The sequence below is a fragment of the Solanum verrucosum genome, unplaced genomic scaffold, assembly GCF_900185275.1.
Source record: "Solanum verrucosum unplaced genomic scaffold, falcon-dt-bn FXZP01000238.1, whole genome shotgun sequence".
Classification (NCBI taxonomy): domain Eukaryota; kingdom Viridiplantae; phylum Streptophyta; class Magnoliopsida; order Solanales; family Solanaceae; genus Solanum; species Solanum verrucosum.
Genome location: NW_026020630.1, coordinates 1139602 through 1158173, shown reverse-complemented (window position 1 = coordinate 1158173; position 18572 = coordinate 1139602). Strand labels below are relative to the sequence as shown.

Sequence of the window (18572 nt, the reverse complement as noted above, 5' to 3'; positions counted from 1 at the left end):
TTATTTTACATTATTTTTTAAAATTTATTACTATATATAAATTAATATAAATATTATAATAAAATACTCACATTTATAATTTAAGAGGTACATAAAACAAATGGAATCAATTACAAATATAAACCGAATCACAATTGCAAGTAAAATGGACAATATTTAAGTGGACCCATTTTTTTTGTTGTGTAAAAATATGAATAAGCAATACAATTATAAGTAAATAAGCAAATATTCAAGTGACCCCCAATTTTATTTGATATGTAGAAAAGTGTAACAAATCCACAAGACCACAGAGGAGCACTATGCCGCAGCAGCAGGGGTAAACAGCCCCCTAAATATGTGGCCCCAAATGCCAAGCAAGGACCACCTGTGCTAGTACCGTTTCCAGCAAGTAGTGGTGCAAAGAGCTCTCCAGCCTAATACCTATCTATATAAGCAGAAGAGATACAATCAAAGAGGGCAGGAATGAGTTGTCTTTTAATTTCTTAGCTTTGTAGTAGTCTGGAACCTCCCTCCGTTCTTGTTTTTTTTATATATTTTTTTAAGCTTTACTACAACTTTCAGTAATTGTAAGTTGCTATCTATCTTTCAATACAAGTTCATCTGTTCCAAAAAGTGAATAAGCAAGCAAGAATATTGACGTATTATATTAAAAAGTGAACAAGTCAAACTAAAAATACATATATTTGTCAATAGATAAAATTGAAAATTCAAATTTTCACATTTTCTCATGCATATAAGTTTGACTTTTAACTTATATATATATATAATTAATTCTTTTATATTATATATAGTTATTTTATTTGAGTCAGAAATATATCAAAAATAATTTACTCCCTCCGTCCACGTTTATTGTCATGTGCATTTTTTAAAGTCAATTTGACTAATTTTTAAAGTTGAATTAGATTACATTAATTCGATGTTTTATTTGCAACAAACATTCCATGTTTTTTATCATCCCATTTGTATACTGAAATATACAAATGTATGACTCATTTGTATACTGAAATATACAAATGCATGACCCATTTGTATACCGAAATATACAAATGCAAAACCGATTTGTATAGCAAAATATACAAATGCAGGACCCATTTGTACATCGAAATATACAAATAGACCCACATACATATTTTTTTATGTATATATATACCGAAATATACAGATTAATAGCCATAACTAACATGAAATTTGTTATGGAGCGCAATTATACAAACTATAGCTATAGCATACAAATATGATTTTTACGTTTGCTAAACCTAAAATTCACTCTATTATTTAAGATTATTTATGTAACTGCCCCTCACAAGAAAAAGACTCCGGCTGACTTCCAGCCTATAAATAGGCTGTATGTAAGCATGTGTTATTTCTATTCCAGTTCCATAAGACACAGGGCAACGCAACAGTAACAGAAGCAAAAAATTTAAAGTGAAAAAAAATGGCGGAATCGAATGGGAATTCAGAAACTCAATTTCAAATTCCGAAAATTAAGTTCACAAAGCTGTTCATCAATGGTGAATTCGTCGATTCCGTTTCAGGTTTGATAGATTTATACCTTTCTAATTTCTATTTTCTTCTGTTTAATTCCGTGAATGAATCAATAAAATCAAAGAAAATCAGTTATATGTTGCAGATTCGAGTTTTGAATGTTTCTATAAAATGCTTTTTGAATCAAATCTGTTCGTTTTTGTGCGATTGTGTGTAGAATTTCTCTGTCGCCGCCATTAATGGTGATTTAATTGACTCCGTTTCAGGTTAAGTAATTATACCTTTTTTAAAAAAATTACACTGAATCTGTTTGTGAAATTGGATCAATGAATCTGTTTGCAGCAGCTTCAAATCCAATCTCTGTTAGGGTCCATTTGTTATGCTTGACGAGCATAGATAGTTTCGAGATAGAAATTTAGTACGATCTTATTTCTCCGGATAAAGTAGGAAAAATCTTTTGGGGTTCGTAAACACAAATCAAATTTAGTACTATCTTATCTCGAGATAAAATAGGAAAAAATTTTAGAGGTTGGTCAATAATCAATACAAACCATTCCTTTTTTTCTTGTATGAATATATGTGATAGGTTTGGAATTCAAATAATTTTTGTAATATATATTTTAAAATATTTTGAATTATCAAAATTATAATTTATAGTATCTTTTACATAGTTTTTAAGTATGTAAAAATAATTAATTTTAAAAAAATTTAATATGAATTTACGGTTAAAATTATATTGTTTGATTTTCAAATTCAAATTATGCTACATAAATTGAGACACGTAAAAAATAATAAATAAAATAATGAAAGTTTTTATAAATATTTTTCTTTGATAAATTACCCAATATATATATATATATATAAGAAATGATTGTATATAAAATATTATTTTTATCGAGAATAATCAAATGAACAATTTTACCTTTCTTAGATTTATTTCGTGACAAGTAAAATGAACCGGAGAGAGAAGCACATCCCCTCGTGGGTTGCACCATGTGCGACAATTACAATCCTTCCTAAAATAATTTTGTAGTTGTTGTAGTGATTGAGTGGTGGACTCTATAGATATTTTTTTGGCATTTTGTGTCATGTGCATATTTAGAAAGCCACATATTTTTGTTTGATTTTTTTTTTTTTGCTCAATAAGTGAGATCTAGTTTAGACATTTGCTAAATAAAGAAATTTGTGTTATTTATTTTTAAAATGAACTAAAAAGAAAAAATGTTATATATATGAGATAAAAAATATAATAGATATTAAATTTTTTGATATCTTTATATTTTTATTTTTTCGTGAAAAATTTAATTATATTACGTTAAATACAGGAAATACGTTTGAAACGATAGATCCAAGAAATGAGGAGGTTATTGCAAGAATTAGTGAAGGTGACAAGGAGGATGTTGATTTGGCTGTCAAAGCCGCCCGTGAAGCTTTCGACAATGGCCCTTGGCCTCGCTTATCCCCCTCGGTAAACTGTGTTTTATTCGTTTTAATTTATATAATATAGTTCGTTATAAAGTTTAAATGAATAAATTAATGAAGTTCCTTGAAATTTGTACTTTTTTTTACTTTGTTGATATTATTATTTTTTTATTAATCTATTTTTTTTAAAATGACACATTTTATATATGGAAATATCTAATTGCATTATCTGTAATAAACATAATTTATAGTCACACAATTATTATGAAATATTTAAAATTATGAATTTTCGAATATTTCATAATATTTGTGTGATTATAAATTATAAAAATGTTCTTGTTTAGAATCATAATTTACAAAAGGTAAATAGGTATATGTCAAAAGTTTGACCATCCATTAAGTAGTTTTGTAGAACACTTCTGTTGACAAATTTGTTTCAAAGGTACAAACATACCTAAATTTAGCGGCGGATTCAAGAATTTCATTAATGAGGTTTAAAAAGTAAAAATATAATGCTTGAAATTTAAAGTTAAAAATATCAAGCTGAATTTTAAATTAGTTTATTTCTAATCTCGTGTTTAAAAAATTTAAAATCTAAATATATACACAGTATAATTGTTTTACCAAAAGATTCGAATAAATACCTTTTGGTTCCCCTAGATCCGCACTTGTACCTAATGTATCTTTTGACATTCATATGTTTCTAAAGGTACAACATACCTAATATGTTAAAATCAAGTTGTGTGCAAGTTGACTTAGACCATATTACAAAAATGGAAAATATTAGTAATAAATTTCAAAATTCATTCTATTGTCCAATTGTGACAATTGTCTTTTTAATTGTTATGGCAACTACAATAAAGTGAAAAAGCACCTTTTAAAAGGTAAAATATTTTTATAGGTAATTAATAATTAGTCACACGCTACTGAATGAATGGAATCTTATTTTATTTTATTTTATTTAGTCACAACATGATATTTTATAAATGATGGTAATGTTATATAGCTTGTTTACTCTTGTGTTTTTTCAAATTTATTTTGAAATACGTGTTTATTGACCCAAATCTGCGTACATATTATTCTTTCCAAACATCAATTGTAGTTGGCAAATGTTATAGCCATCATTATACTAATATAAACTTATTATTCTCTCCGTTTTAATTTGTTTTCTTTTACTTTTCTTTTTTGTCCGTTTAAAAAAGAATGCTTCTTTTCATTTTTTACAAATCTTTAATAACAACTTTTCGCATAACATATTTAAAACAGCAAAATTAAAGGACTTTTTGCTATATTCTACGTATTTTTAATTTAAAATCATAATATTCACAAAATTTCATTATTTTCTTTGATTCCGTCCCAAGTCTAAAGATAAACAAATTGAAACGTGAAGTATAACTTTGGGAAGCAGACAATTATGACAAAAGTTGCAAATATTTTCTGCAATATTGGTTGGTAGGGTGGAAAATTGAAAAAGATTTGACGCTAAAAGGAAAGATTTTTTCCCCTCTCCTTCCATTTTTTGACTTTATTTAAAATCTTTTATAAAGGCAACAGTATTGCAATTAAAAAAAGATAATGTTTAAATCATAATAGTGACATAAAGAGATGGAACCTGAAAACATCATAATCAATTAAAATAATTCTCATTCATCTAAATTTAAGATGATTTATTTGACTAAACACGAAATTTAAGAAAAAAAAATTGTAACTTGTGGCTCTTAATTTGGCTATAACATTTGTGTAGTAGCAAGACTTTCAAAACTCATGGTCGTCATAGCGTTTGTATTGGTATAACATATAGGAAGTTTAAATTAGATTGTTTTCAAATTAAGAAAAACGTTATTCTTTTTTAAATCGACTGAAAATAGTTCACCAGACGTTACAAAAAGATGAAAGAAAGGAATGACCTTTAACTAATGTGAATTTCTTAGTACATAGCAACAAAAATGTCTATGTATTTCTTAGATTAATCCTGTTAACTATTTGTTATATATTGACCGAATCAGGTTAAATTTGTGTCTCCTTTATTTTCTTGACTTTCCATTAGTATTTTTTTTTTGTTATTGTAATTAATTATAGCATTGATGGGCAAAATTCCGCACTATCCCAGTTCTCAATCCTAACCGTCATGTCTAAGAGACGTAACAACAACCGCTCACCCAATATAATTCTACATGTGGGGTCTGGAAAGGGTAATCTGTACGCAGATCTTACCCTTACAGTGGATGGTAGGTTGTTTTCGGCTTAAGGAGAAATGAAAAAGAAGCAGTAATATAAATCTAAGAGAAGTAACATTGAAAAATATAGCCTCACTTTGAGAAAATCTTTTAGTAATTAATATGTTATGCTCAGTTTCATGGTTAAACTCATTATTCTTGTTTATTTTGATTCAATTAACCTACTATTGAGTTGATTTTGCAACTTCTTGAATTCAACTTTGCATTGTCTTACGCCCCGTTGGTGTTACATTCAGGAGAGGAGAAGGATAATGCTGAAATTCGCGGATTTAATGGTAGAAAATGCAGAGGAAATAGCAGCATTGGATGCAATGGATGCAGGGAAGTTATTTGTTCCTGTAAAGAACATGGACATTCCAGCTGCAGCCGAAGTTATTCGCTATTATGCTGGTGCAGCCGATAAAATCCATGGAACGACTCTCAAAATGTCACGCGAGTTACAAGGATACACATTGCTCGAACCAATTGGTGTTGTCGGACACATTATTCCTTGGAATTTCCCAACTCAGATGTTTGTTATGAAGGTTGCCCCTGCATTAGCAGCTGGTTGCACTATGATTGTCAAACCTGCCGAACAAACTCCTCTTTCCGCTCTCTATTATGCTCAATTGGCTAAGCAGGTAATATCTCGTTCTCATCTACACGAAACTCTCATGCCAGATCAGTTAATTATATGACACTTGAAATTCTCTGTTTTCTCTGTTTCAAAACAGGCAGGTGTTCCCGATGGGGTGATCAATGTCGTAACAGGATTTGGTTCTACTGCTGGTGCTGCACTTTGCTCGCATATGGACGTAGACAAGGTGATTCCCAATTGACATATTTGTAAATGAAAGTTAGAGTACTGCCTTAGCTAATCATACCGGTTTGTAATGTGTGTGTTTTATTCAGATAAGCTTCACAGGTTCGACAGAAGTAGGACGTCTAGTAATGCAGGCTGCAGCATTAAGTAATTTAAAACCTGTCTCGCTAGAATTGGGAGGGAAGTCGCCTTTTATAGTATTCGATGATGTAGATGTTGACAAAGTTGCACCACTTGCCCTAGTTGGAATCCTATACAACAAGGTAAAATCGAATTCCATATTTTTCATTATTCATCATTTCTTATTATGTCTCAAAACATACAAGTGAGGTAATTTGGGTCGTTCCTTGCTTTCGATTCTTTTCTAGGGAGAAATTTGTGTTGCTGGATCTCGTCTTTTCATCCAAGAAGGTATTTACGACAAATTTGTCAAGAAATTGGAAAAGATGGCGAAAACATGGGTGGTTGGTGATCCTTTTGATCCAAATTCTCATCAAGGACCTCAAGTATACATTTGAACTGTTCTTTTTAAGATGTTTCTACTTGTCTTTATCAAAATCGCAAATGTATTTCACCGTGTCTATATCTAACTCACTGTTTACCTGATTCAGGTTGATAAAAAACAGTATGAGAGAGTACTTTCGTACATTGAATATGGCAAGAGGGAGGGTGCAAAATTGCTAACGGGGGGCAATGCATTGGATAGGAAGGGTTATTTCATTGAGCCAACCATATTTATTGATGTTGAAGTAAGCATTTTGAACTTATCATTGTTGCATTTTGAATGCTGAGATGAAATATACAATATATTACTTACATCTTCATAGATAAGAGGGTATGAAGGTCGCAGATTAGGGTAGAAGGCTAGTAAGTAATTGAGTGTTGGCTTGCATTTCAACGAGATTAGGCTTGATGGTAGTCTGGTGCATTGTGTCTGTCATAGTATTAGCCTTATTCATGTAGGATTTCACCGGCTATTCAGTCTCTCTTACGTCTTCATAATGCTTTTGGCAGGATGATATGACAATTGCAAAAGAAGAAATATTTGGACCTGTACTGGCAGTAATGAAGTTCAAGTAAGTTCACCTCCGTTATTAGCATTTTCAAAGAGTAAACAGAGTTTAAGTTCTATGCACTGACGTGATATAACTTAAAAAATCAATATCTCGATGAATTTCAGGACGGTAGAGGAGGTGATCAAGAGAGCTAACTGTACAAATTATGGACTAGCAGCAGGTGTTATGACCAATGACTTGAACATTGCTAACACAGTTTCAAGATCGATTCGAGCTGGTGTTATCTGGATAAACTGTTACTTTGCTTTCGATCCGGATTGCCCATTTGGAGGATACAAATGCAGTGGCTTTGAAAGAGATTTGGGAATGGAAGGACTTCATAAGTATCTTCAAGTTAAATCTGTAGCCACTCCTATTTACAACTCTCCTTGGTTGTAAATTTGCAGAAAGATTTTTACTATATGCCATAGTATCTCTCATGTTATACCATATGACCAGAAAATAATTTTTTCTTGTTGGTTTGATGTCTTTGGATTTTGGGCTATAGAAAAAGTTCAGTTGGACAAAATTTACATGTTCTTGATTTGGGACATTTGTTAAAGTACGAGCTCGATAGAATTCAATAATTTTTGTTCAAACCCTATGAATTGAGAAATTTACTGAATGTGGAGTAATAAATTTCATAACTTTCATATTTTGAATTCTACAACCATCTTCTATTGCATAATATTATGATCAACAACATAAATCTACCAAGAGAGGTGACATGATATAATATTAATTAAGTGAAATGGAGATGTTGAAAATCTACTCGGTGTAGCTCTACAAAGTGAGATTTGAGGAGGATACAATATACATAAATCTTACCTCTACTTCAAAGGTGAGGTAGAGAGGCTGGTTTCGATAGACCCTCAGTTCAAGATAAAAATAGTCTAGAAAAAGACATAATGAAATACAAGAGATAACATATAGTAACAAAGCAACAGATAGTAGCAGAACAATACTACAACATAAATAATATTACAATCGGACTACACAAAACAATATATAGTAATAGAAATTGAAGAACAAGAAACTATACCCGCCCCGACCCAACACTCCATTACACAGAGACTGTTTCATAATGCAACATTATTTTTGTATCGCATGTTCCACTTTAATAATTGAATACAAATAGTATCCTCTTATATAATTTTTGGGCAAATTTTAATTTCATTCGTTTTTTTTCATTTCTTTTTCCAAAATAAATTAACTTTATAATAATTATTACATGACTCAATGAGTGACTATTCTTGTGGTTGTTGCCTGAATAAAAAATTAACATATTTTTGGCACTAATTAGTATTAACTTATTAAAATATATCCGATTGTTAAGAATAAATAATTCATCTATCTCAATTTATGTGATGATATAGAGTCAAGTGAATTGTTTTATGACTATAATTTTTCTTTTAAAATTATTAATTATCATGATTTATATTACTTTTTATGTAATTCTCAAATAAGTAAATGAGTATTATTTCAAAAAATTTAAAGATTTATATTCAATCACATGATTAAAATTAAGGAGTTTGAATATTAAAAAGTAAAAAGTGTTGCATAAATTAAGACAAAGGGAGTAGCAAACTGTGCGTGTTGGACCAACTATTTTTAATTTGCCTTTCGATGTTCGTTATATTGTATGGAACTCCTGATTAATTAAATTATTGTGAATTATTAATTATCTTGACTTATGGCCATACAAGTACTAGATGCAATAGATAAGGTCCCACAAGTTTGAAATTCACCGTTGGTCAAATTCTCAATGAAAAAAATGTTTCTAAATCGAATATGAAAGTAGTTTCCTAGCAAACAATTTTTCCTATAACTCTATTCATAACCAAAACTTCTAATAAGAATAGAAGCATTTCAATCATTCCACTACCATCTGTGTCTATCCATTCAATTATTTACCTGTTAATAATTGCTTTCCTGAATTTGATACCAAAAAAATTATAGGATAAAGGAAAAATGGAAACTTTAATTTATGACACATTCATCGTAAGGAAATATTAAAAAAAAAAGGGACATTTTTTAATCAAATGTAGTATGTGTTTTTTGGTACCATAAAAGTTACTTACTCCACTATCATGAAAAATTTATTTTCCACAAAAAATATTCCTTTACAAAAATAAAATAAAAAAATATATTGCAGGTAGGAAAAAGGAAAATGAGAGGGGATTACATGGTGGGAATTGGATCCTCACTGATAAGGTGAAAGTTCACGTAAACAATCAACTGAACTATAACTAACAGTCTGTTTAAAAAGTTTAATAGTATTTGATTGATAAATGATTAATTAACGAAACCAAAGTGCATAGGAATATTTTTGCTTGTAGTCCGTAAAATTTCGCGCCAAATCAAATACTATCAGATGAGATGAAATGGAGTATTTGATATGTGATTAGTGCTTCTCTTAGGGTGTGTTGGGATCGAAGGAAAATATTTTCCATGAAAATAAATGAGTTTCTTACTTATTTTCTTGTGTCTAATATGTAACCAAAAAATATTATATATTCTTAAAGCATTTGCATATAATTTAGACAAATACAATGAGAGGTAAGAGTGAGAGGGTGGGGGATGGGTTACATCTATGTTGTTCGGACTCTCTACTTTCAATGCCGTATCCGTGTCAAATACTCTAAAAATACACACTACTACTTTGTGAGAATCCGACACACACCCGTTGGTATTTCTATAGAGTCCGAGCAACATAGGATTACAGGTAGGAAGTGAAGATGAGATATGTGCAAAATAGATAAACATAAACATACTCTGTAATAAGTATGAACTATTACTAGTGGAACTTGTTTTCCCCTATTTTTATTAAAAAAATATTTTTTCGTTTTCAAAAAGATTATTTTTCAGTATTTTCCAAATTTTTTAAAGTAACCACACCCTTGAGTCAAATTAACTTGGTTAGGTGCAAATAATAAGCACATAAAAGTTTTTAACCTATTGATTTGGTAGCACTGAATGCCTATATATACACTCATATTGAAGTCACAATAATAACAAGCCAATTTTTCTTAATTTTTTTTGCAACCAAAAAAAAAAAAAAGATAATGCAGTCTAAAGATAGTTCAAAATCTAACTTCAATATTCCAAAGATTAAGTTCACACAGCTATTCATCAATGGAGAATTTGTGGATTCTGTTTCAGGTTTTATTCTTATCAGTTTTACCTTGTCTCTATTTGTTTATCCTAGATGTTGGTCAGACTCTCCAAAAATGTTATTGTACGTGTACATGAAGTATTTAATATGCACCCTACTACATTTTTGAATTATACTAGTAACATAAGTTGGAATAAGAAACAATTTCTCTGTTTCAGTTCCCTCTTCCTAATGATATTATTCTTTCTATTCCATCCCAATTTATGTGGCACGATCGTTGGAATTTTGAGGGTCAACCAAGTTTTTCTTTGATCAGAATTTCTTTATACGCCTTTTAGTTAATTATTGTGATTTATAGTATCTTTTGCGTAGGTAAATTTTATGTTTGAATTTACGGTCTTTATAGAAGTTTAAATATCGAAATTTGAACTGTCACATAAATTGGGACAGAAGAAGTATATACTATTACATTAAAGCTCTATGATGAAAGGGGGAAAAGTTTTGATTTTGAAGATCCTAATAAAGTATACAGGAGCTATATGTATGGTGTTTAGAGCCTGTTTGACTTAGCAGATTAAAAGTAGTTGATAAACAGTAAAGTCGGATTCAGGATTTGAAGTTTATGTGTTCGTACAACCATTTCTAGTTAATATTGCAAGTTCACATACTTATAGATACTTGGTAGATTTTCTCAATATAGAAGAGAGTGTTTATTGATCTAACAAAAGCTATTGGGTTCACGTGAACCTGTAATCAGGCCTCGAGACCCACCCTTGGCCCTCGTGTGTCTGGATAGAGTGTTGAAACGGATTATAAGCATAAAAGAGAGATGTTTATTGTACTGAATTAGGAACAAATTCGACTAGGCATGATAAGATACGAAAATGTAGAAGTTGAAAAAAAATATTGGAAATTTGTTCTGCAGGAAAGATGTTTGAAACGATTGATCCAAGAAATGAGGAGGTGATTGCAAGTGTTGCTGAAGGTGACAAAGACGACGTTGATTTGGCTGTCAAAGCTGCACGTGAAGCTTTCGACAATGGCCCTTGGCCTCGCTTATCACCCAAGGTAACTTTATGTAACAACTAAAATACTAGTAAGTACTACTATATCAAATGATGATCAAGTGATCGATATGGATTACCTTAGCCTATGATTGCCTGAACATATATACTAGTCTACGCTAAGTTCACATTCCAAACTTGTCTTGATACTGAGAGTTCAATGGATGGGATAACGATCACGATTTTTGTGTCATACGTTGTGACTGTTTTTGTCTTAATTTCAAATGATGTACTTTCATGTTCATATTGGAACTGCTTAATCAGGAGAGGAGAAGGATAATGCTGAAGTTTGCGGACTTGATCCTAGAACATGTCGAGGAAATAGCAGCTTTGGATGCAATGGATGCAGGAAAGTTGTTTAGTGTTGTTAAGACTGGTGACATACCTAATGTAGCAGACGTTCTCTGTTATTATGCTGGTGCAGCGGATAAAATTCATGGAACGACTCTCAAGATGTCACGTGAGTTACAAGGATACACATTGCTCGAACCAATTGGTGTTGTTGGACTCATTATTCCTTGGAATTTCCCAAGCCCGCTGCTTATGCATAAGGTTGCCCCTGCATTAGCTGCTGGTTGCACCGTGGTCGTTAAGCCTGCTGAACAAACTCCTCTTTCTGCTCTCTATTATGCTTATTTGGCTAAGCAGGTATTCATCTTCACTCAGAGGTGGATCCAGGATTTAAAGTTTATAGATTCAACTTTTTTAACGTTCTTAACACTGAACCCATTGTGCTTTAGAAATACTCCCTCCGTTTCAATCTTGTTTGTCTTAGTTTGACTAGGCACTTAGATTAAAAAAATAAAGAAGACTTTTGAATTTGTGGTTGTTAACTAAAGATATGTATAATGTACCAAAATGTCTATTGATCTTGTGGTCTTAAACATGTCTTGTGGAATATTGAAACGAAAGAGTTGTCAAATTAGGAAAGAGACATTCTTTTTAAAATGGACTAAAAAGGAAATTTAAGACAAACATATTGAAACAGATGGAGCAATAGGTTTGAAATCTAATGTTTGTTAAAATTCTGTGATTTTTCATGTATATATCTATGCTCCATGTAAAAATTATTGAATTCAGTTGAACCCGTAGCTCAAATGCCCCATCCGACATCATCTACACAATGAACTACTTGATCAAACTGACATCATTCTATCGGTTGTATACTTTCTTGAATCAGGCTGGAATTCCGGATGGAGTGGTCAATGTGGTAACAGGATTTGGACCTACTGCTGGTGCTGCACTTAGCTCTCATATGGATGTAGACAAGGTAAAATTCCCAACTGTCCATGAAAGTTATAAAAGATAGAGTGACGTAGCCAGGATTTTCACTACAGGCGAGTCAAAATATAAAGAACTAAACACACGAAGAAGTCAACGAGATTCAACATATAGTATATATTCATACAAGAAATTTACCTATCTACACTGTGTAATATTCTAGCAAAGGGGTGTCGATGGACACTCTTTGGACAAAGGTTGTTCCGACACTGACAGGTATCAACAAAAGTTAGTGTAGTATTTCGATCAATAAATACTAGTTAGGAGACTTATTGGTTTCTCTATAGAGGAAGCGGATCTGCAACAACCACGACTTGAGTCACCAGTCGTTAGGAATCCTTACAATGCTAACAGACTAACTAGCACCTATTTCCAACAGTTAGCATACTGTCATGGCTAATGTCACCGTTTATAACATGTATTACAGATAGGTTTCACGGGGTCGACAGAAGTTGGACGTTTAATAATGCAGGCTGCAGCAACAAGCAATTTGAAACCTGTCTCACTAGAATTGGGAGGCAAGTCGCCTTTTATAGTATTTGATGATGTAGATGTGGACAAAGTTGCACCACTTGCTTTTGTTGGAGCAGTATACAACAAGGTAAACTGAATTCTATATTGTCTTTTCTTGTTATGTTCTCAATAGAATCAATGAGATAGTGTTCTTTTCGCTTTCCGTTTCCTATCAGGGAGAAATTTGTGTGGCTGGATCACGCCTTTTCATCCAAGAAGGAATTTACGATAAATTTGTCAAGAAATTGGTGGAGATGGCAAAAACATGGGTGGTTGGTGATCCTTTCGATCCAAATACTCGTCAAGGACCACAAGTATACATCTGAAATTTTGTTTAACATGTTGCTGTTGCTATCATTTGCTTCATTTACCAAGCGTCTGTTAACACACAGTTTACCTTCGGTGTAGATTGACAAAATACAGTTTGAAAAGGTACTTTCATACATTGAACATGGCAAGAAGGAGGGGGCAACATTGTTAACTGGGGGCAACTCATTGGATAGGAAGGGTTATTTCATCAAGCCAACCATATTCGTTGACGTCACTGTAAGCATTCTATAACTATGACTGTTGCATCTGATGAACGTGCGATCAGATATGAATCATGCCATATCTTGTTAATGCATTTGGCAGGATGAAATGACAATTGCAAAAGAAGAAATATTTGGACCTGTTTTGTCAGTAATGAAGTTCAAGTAAGTTCATTCCAATATTAGCAATCTTTTCTTTTCTGTCAAATAGTAAAGTTCTCAGTGTATCTCTATATGGTTAGTATTTCATCGCGTAACGGATTGCAGGACTGTAGAGGAGGTGGTCAAGAGAGCTAATTGTACAAAGTATGGACTAGCAGCAGGTGTTATGACCAATGACTTGAACATTGCTAACACAGTTTCAAGATCGATTCGAGCTGGTGTTATCTGGATAAACTGTTACTTTGCTTTCGATCCGGATTGCCCATTTGGAGGATACAAATGCAGTGGCTTTGAAAGAGATTTAGGAATGGAAGGACTTCATAAGTTTCTTCAAGTTAAATCTGTAGTCACCCCCATTTACAACTCTCCTTGGCTGTAAACATGCAGAAGTTCAAGAGGGGAAAAAAACTACTTGCCATAATATCTCCCTTTTGGCTGAATATTCAATCTCTATAAATAAAAGATTTACCTTAAAAACAAGTTCAGCTGATGATTGTCCGTTTATCCATAATCGCTTTACAGATAAACGAGAAATATGGCACCTAGTGTGATCTTTCAAGTGGAGTCTGGGAAGGGTAGTGTGTATGCAGCTTTACCCCTCTCTGGTGAAGGTAGAGTAAAACATAATAAAGGAAGATACATTAGTGAAGCACCCAAGCTGAACATAATGAAGAGTAGAATAATAACACCAACACATAATATGATAACCAAAGCAAAGAAAACTAACAAGTAGTAATAAAATCGAAGAACAAGATTGTATAACAATAGTGATAAGGAGAACTAGACAACGCTCGACTACCTACTAATCTTCTATTCTAATCCTCGACCTCCATATTTTGTTAACCTACAAGTGTGTAATGTCCTATCTAATTATCTGATAATTAGATCACTCTTTTCTCCATGTTCATGAATTGGACTACAACTGATTTGAATCAAACAATGTAAACAGCAAAAAACTACCAAGAGCGTGGTGATAAAATAAACAGAAATGCTGAATGGAAACCAATTTAACCAACTATCATGAAAGGTAACAAAAATACTTGAATTAACATTTGATAGCAGTGACTATCATCTTCATGCGCGGATGAATTCTGAAACATGGAGTTGAAGAATTTCAACTCTGCTAAAAGTTACAAAATAGTAGTTATTATCCTTACATTGAAGAAAGAGAAGAAAACAAAAGTTATGAATTTTCAGCAGTCGTTCCTACATGCTGAATGACGAATCCATATATTTTTCGTCTCAAGCACTCTATCTTCTGTATCAGTTGCTCATCTTTCTTGGAGACTACGCGATCCAACCAGTTATTGACTCGCTTGAGTTGTGACAAAATAGCTTGAATTGAATCACAGTTGGAAGAAGCTCCATCAGAAGCCAGGGAGCAATTCTTGAACACACGAAAACCTGCATCTAGTGACTCTTCAACAAAAGTGATGAACCACATTTGCATCTCAGATTGCAACTTCTTTGCAAGTTCTACTGTCTCATTCATCCCATTACCCCTTGTCCAAAATCCAGTTACTGCTGAAACCATCAAAGGATTCTTGTTAGACGGTTTTGTTGACTGATATGTCGGAGAGCTTTTCACTGATGCTGATTGAGTTCCACTGTTCTGATTTGTCAAGAGAGAGACAATTTCAAGATCAGTTGCTAGAGCAGCCTCCACCCAAAGAAGAGATGATTTTGGTTGCTCCATCATAGTCATATTCTCATTAGATTTTTGCACGCCACGATTGCTGGTGATTGATTCAGCAACACATGTTGATTTCACCACATCTTCGTAAATTGACATGAAATGATCAATAGTTGGTAGAGGGTTTTTAGGGTTGGATGTTGAGTGTAAATCTGCAAACATACTGCAAAAAAAGTAGACAGGACTTAAGAAAATGAAAGAGAAATCGAGAAAGCATTGTCCAACAAGCATTTCTCACTTGCATGTTTTGAAACAATGAAATGTTTCCAATCTTTCCATTACACTACCAACAGTTGTGCATACATTTTGGTCTAATAATGAGATAACAAAGCTTAAAATTTCTCGTTTGGCTCTATAAGGATGGTGACATTTACCTCAAATTTCTAACAATAGTCTCAATGGCAAGGGCCTCTTCCAATGCTTCAGCTGCAGCTGTTGAAGCAATTATTCTCCTTTGCATTGCCTCCTGCACCATTTGAATGATCAACATTAAACAACAACATAGCCAGTGTAATCTCACTACTGGGGTTTGGAGTGGTTAGAGTGTAAGGCCTTACTTCTACCTCGTAGAGATAGGGATGATGTTTCCTACTTGCTATCACTTATTTGTCTCATGACAGTTCAATGGGTTTACACAGACTGGAACCCTTTAGATAGTTAGAACATTCAATACATTTAGGTGTAACATTTACCTACATGTTTGAAGTGGTCAATTTGAAAGGAAAAGAATGTGTACAAGCTACTTGGATGATCAAAGTAGCTTGTCAAATAAGTTAAGCTACTTCTATTAAGCTTTCCCAAATCCATAGACATCATCACCAAAAGAAATCACGTTACCATTCTTACTCATAAATTAAAAGAATAAAACTCATTCTTAAGCTTAACGAAATCAGTAGATGCAACAGAGCAGCTAACATAGGATAGTAGCACATTCAATGTACAAGCTTTTCATCCATACCTTTCCAAGCTTCGCAAGTTCTGAGGATACGGAGTGTAGTGGTACACTTCCATCAGTCCACTTCTTCTCATGAACTGGAATCACTGGAGCTTCATTACTAGGCTTTCCAGCGTCAGGGGAATATTCCAAGGCACCAGATTTTAGTTTTCCCTCACTTCCAAAATCCTCAGCATGACAGCTTACATCACTCAAACGCCTAGAAATAGCAGCCTGAAAATTAACATAAATTGTTTAAGCCATTATCAATCAGATACACCTCACAGTGTGCAATCAGTTACATATAGTTTGTGCGTATTAAGTATTTACAAAGGAAGATTGAAAAAGTAAAGTTTCAAGTGAATATGCCCATTGCATCTACTATTTTTGCTGAAAAATGGGTGGGATTAAGTATAATCATAGATTCATTTTTTTTAAAACTCAACTAAACTTGCTTTGGGCATTGATATTGGATCAGATTCTGAAAATTCATCTCTAATGATCTGTTTGGCCATAGATTTTTTATCAGATTATGCAAATCTGTCTTCAAAAGTTTTCAAGTTCCAAAAACTGGTCTCAAATTTCACTTTCACTCATCAAAGTTCAAACTTTTTCAAGACACAACTTCAAGTTCCAAAAATCACAACTTTCAAGTTGCGAGTTCCAATTTCAAAACCTATGGTTAAACGGGAGCTAACATATATTGTTCAATCCTAAAGTGGTACAATAATCATGGAGCACATCATAAATGTAAATGGATTTCCATGAAATCAACAGAGTACCAAGAAATATCACCTGAGTTCTCAGAATTGCCTGAATATCCGGTTTTTTCTTCGAAAAAATCTTCTCTGTTTGTTCCAAAGAATCACCACTATTTGCTGGACCTTCATCCCAACTCTTTCTACTTGATTTACCAGACCCCACAATTGCCTCTGAAACTTTGGAAATTCCAGCAGCAATGGAAGTCATCTTCTTCTTTCCAGAAGAATCCACAGCAGGAGAAACCTTAAGACCAGTAGACAATCGTCGTCCAGGTGATAACGACATCCGTCTTGCCACCGATGGACTTGCCTGCCTTCTCCCTGATGTAGGTGATGGCTGCCTATACCTTGATGGAACTATAATAGCTGGCTCCTTCGATGTCCTCCGATTTTCCTCTTTTGCAGCTACCAAACTTGGCACCACGGACTTTGATGGCACTGGTGATGCTGATCTCTTCACTTTCCCTGCTGGTGATGGATCCCTTTCAGCTACCAAATTCTTCTTCCCTGCTGATACTGATCTCTGTTTAACTGATGCCGGAGACGAAAATCTCTTCGGAGCAGAACAAGTTTTACTCAAATCTTCCTTAATTTCCACATTTTCTTTTGGTGCAAGCACTTCTCTTACCCTGAGTTTTTCCTTCCCATCTTTCAAACCCGGACCTGAACCCGTCTCTGTTCTTCCATTTTTCGACAAATAAGCAGCAATAGGATCCGAATCAGAAACGGGTTGGATGAGAAATCCCCTACCTGAAATCCGAGCAATTAAGGGTTCCGGCGAGCCAATAAACCCGTGTCGACCAGCAATAGACCGAATATTGACTGCCCGTGGAACAGGCGGAGAATCAAAACAGAACCGGTCAACATGAACAAACTGACCAAGCTGAAGCCGGTTCGTGAGGATGAGATCTGTGTCACGCTCCGAAAGGGAAACATAAGTAGAGTTGAGAGAATCAGAAAGCTGAACAAAAAAACCATTATGAGGCCACAAGGAATCGGAAGTCGAAAGCGCCGGTACAATTCCAATCACCTGTAACAACGGCGTACGGTGGTCGCCGGTGACTCTTGCACCGGTGTTCATTGACTGAAGTAACTTCAGTAGAATTCCTGGTGTTAGAGTTGCCATTGCTAGCTATGGTGAAAACAAAAATTTCAGAGCAAATTATATAGGGGGTGGGGGTGGGGGTTGTGAAGAAGAAGGAGAAATGGCCGTTAGTGCAATTCAAAAAAATGGAGAGGCGGTATTAATAATTGTATATTTTTTTGAAGTTTTGAATTTGAGATTCAAGTGGTGACAGGTTGGATTTTATGGGATGGCTAACTTATACGACGTTTGGATAAAAAAACTATGAAATTAGAAAAAGAAGAATATTAATTTTCATTTTAAAATTGAAAATTGTGTATACGTGTGAATGTGAATAAGGCGAGAATTATTTATGGTCAAACGGAAACTTAATATGCAATAAAAGCATGATATCATCTTTTGGATTATTAATAACGGCATATTGATGAAGTAAT

At 33.4% G+C, this 18572-nt stretch overlaps 3 protein-coding genes across 3 annotated transcripts; 2 read left to right on the top strand and 1 right to left on the bottom strand.

Annotated features, from left to right (window-relative positions):
* The first annotated feature begins 1290 nt into the window (after positions 1 to 1290).
* On the top strand, positions 1291 to 7523 carry LOC125811455 (aldehyde dehydrogenase 1-like). Its single transcript, XM_049490949.1, has 9 exons — positions 1291 to 1535; positions 2811 to 2953; positions 5381 to 5764; positions 5858 to 5947; positions 6036 to 6209; positions 6315 to 6452; positions 6558 to 6695; positions 6961 to 7022; positions 7127 to 7523. Exons 1-9 carry the CDS (start codon positions 1436 to 1438, stop codon positions 7398 to 7400), a joined length of 1503 nt encoding a protein of 500 aa, XP_049346906.1. The 5' UTR covers positions 1291 to 1435; the 3' UTR covers positions 7401 to 7523.
* Positions 7524 to 10066: 2543 nt separating this feature from the next.
* LOC125811459 (aldehyde dehydrogenase family 2 member C4-like) lies at positions 10067 to 14074 on the top strand. Its single transcript, XM_049490952.1, has 9 exons — positions 10067 to 10163; positions 11042 to 11184; positions 11445 to 11828; positions 12361 to 12450; positions 12889 to 13062; positions 13151 to 13288; positions 13383 to 13520; positions 13608 to 13669; positions 13772 to 14074. Exons 1-9 carry the CDS (start codon positions 10067 to 10069, stop codon positions 14043 to 14045), a joined length of 1500 nt encoding a protein of 499 aa, XP_049346909.1. The 3' UTR covers positions 14046 to 14074.
* Positions 14075 to 14813: 739 nt separating this feature from the next.
* Positions 14814 to 18198, bottom strand: LOC125811449 (uncharacterized). The gene is made up of 4 exons (XM_049490942.1): positions 17089 to 18198; positions 16318 to 16527; positions 15734 to 15825; positions 14814 to 15522 (listed from the first exon to the last, which is right to left on the bottom strand). The coding sequence occupies exons 1-4, from the start codon at positions 18178 to 18180 to the stop codon at positions 14850 to 14852; spliced, it is 2067 nt and encodes a 688-aa protein (XP_049346899.1). The 5' UTR covers positions 18181 to 18198; the 3' UTR covers positions 14814 to 14849.
* Between the last annotated feature and the right edge of the window lie 374 nt (positions 18199 to 18572).

What these genes read in the sequence shown, in the direction of transcription:
- LOC125811455 (XM_049490949.1), top strand. Translation starts at nt 1,436, where the DNA reads ATGGCGGAATCGAATGGGAATTCAGAAACTCAATTTCAAATTCCGAAA. An exon ending in GGCCTCGCTTATCCCCCTCG is followed by an intron (nt 2,954 to 5,380) that starts GTAAACTGTGTT and finishes TGTTACATTCAG; the next exon opens with GAGAGGAGAAGGATAATGCT. An exon ending in CCATATTTATTGATGTTGAA is followed by an intron (nt 6,696 to 6,960) that starts GTAAGCATTTTG and finishes TGCTTTTGGCAG; the next exon opens with GATGATATGACAATTGCAAA.
- LOC125811459 (XM_049490952.1), top strand. Translation starts at nt 10,067, where the DNA reads ATGCAGTCTAAAGATAGTTCAAAATCTAACTTCAATATTCCAAAGATT. An exon ending in GGCCTCGCTTATCACCCAAG is followed by an intron (nt 11,185 to 11,444) that starts GTAACTTTATGT and finishes CTGCTTAATCAG; the next exon opens with GAGAGGAGAAGGATAATGCT. An exon ending in TTGGAGCAGTATACAACAAG is followed by an intron (nt 13,063 to 13,150) that starts GTAAACTGAATT and finishes GTTTCCTATCAG; the next exon opens with GGAGAAATTTGTGTGGCTGG.
- LOC125811449 (XM_049490942.1), bottom strand. Translation starts at nt 18,180, where the DNA reads ATGGCAACTCTAACACCAGGAATTCTACTGAAGTTACTTCAGTCAATG. An exon ending in AACTTGCGAAGCTTGGAAAG is followed by an intron (nt 15,826 to 16,317) that starts GTATGGATGAAA and finishes CAAATGGTGCAG; the next exon opens with GAGGCAATGCAAAGGAGAAT. An exon ending in ACTATTGTTAGAAATTTGAG is followed by an intron (nt 15,523 to 15,733) that starts GTAAATGTCACC and finishes CTTTTTTTGCAG; the next exon opens with TATGTTTGCAGATTTACACT.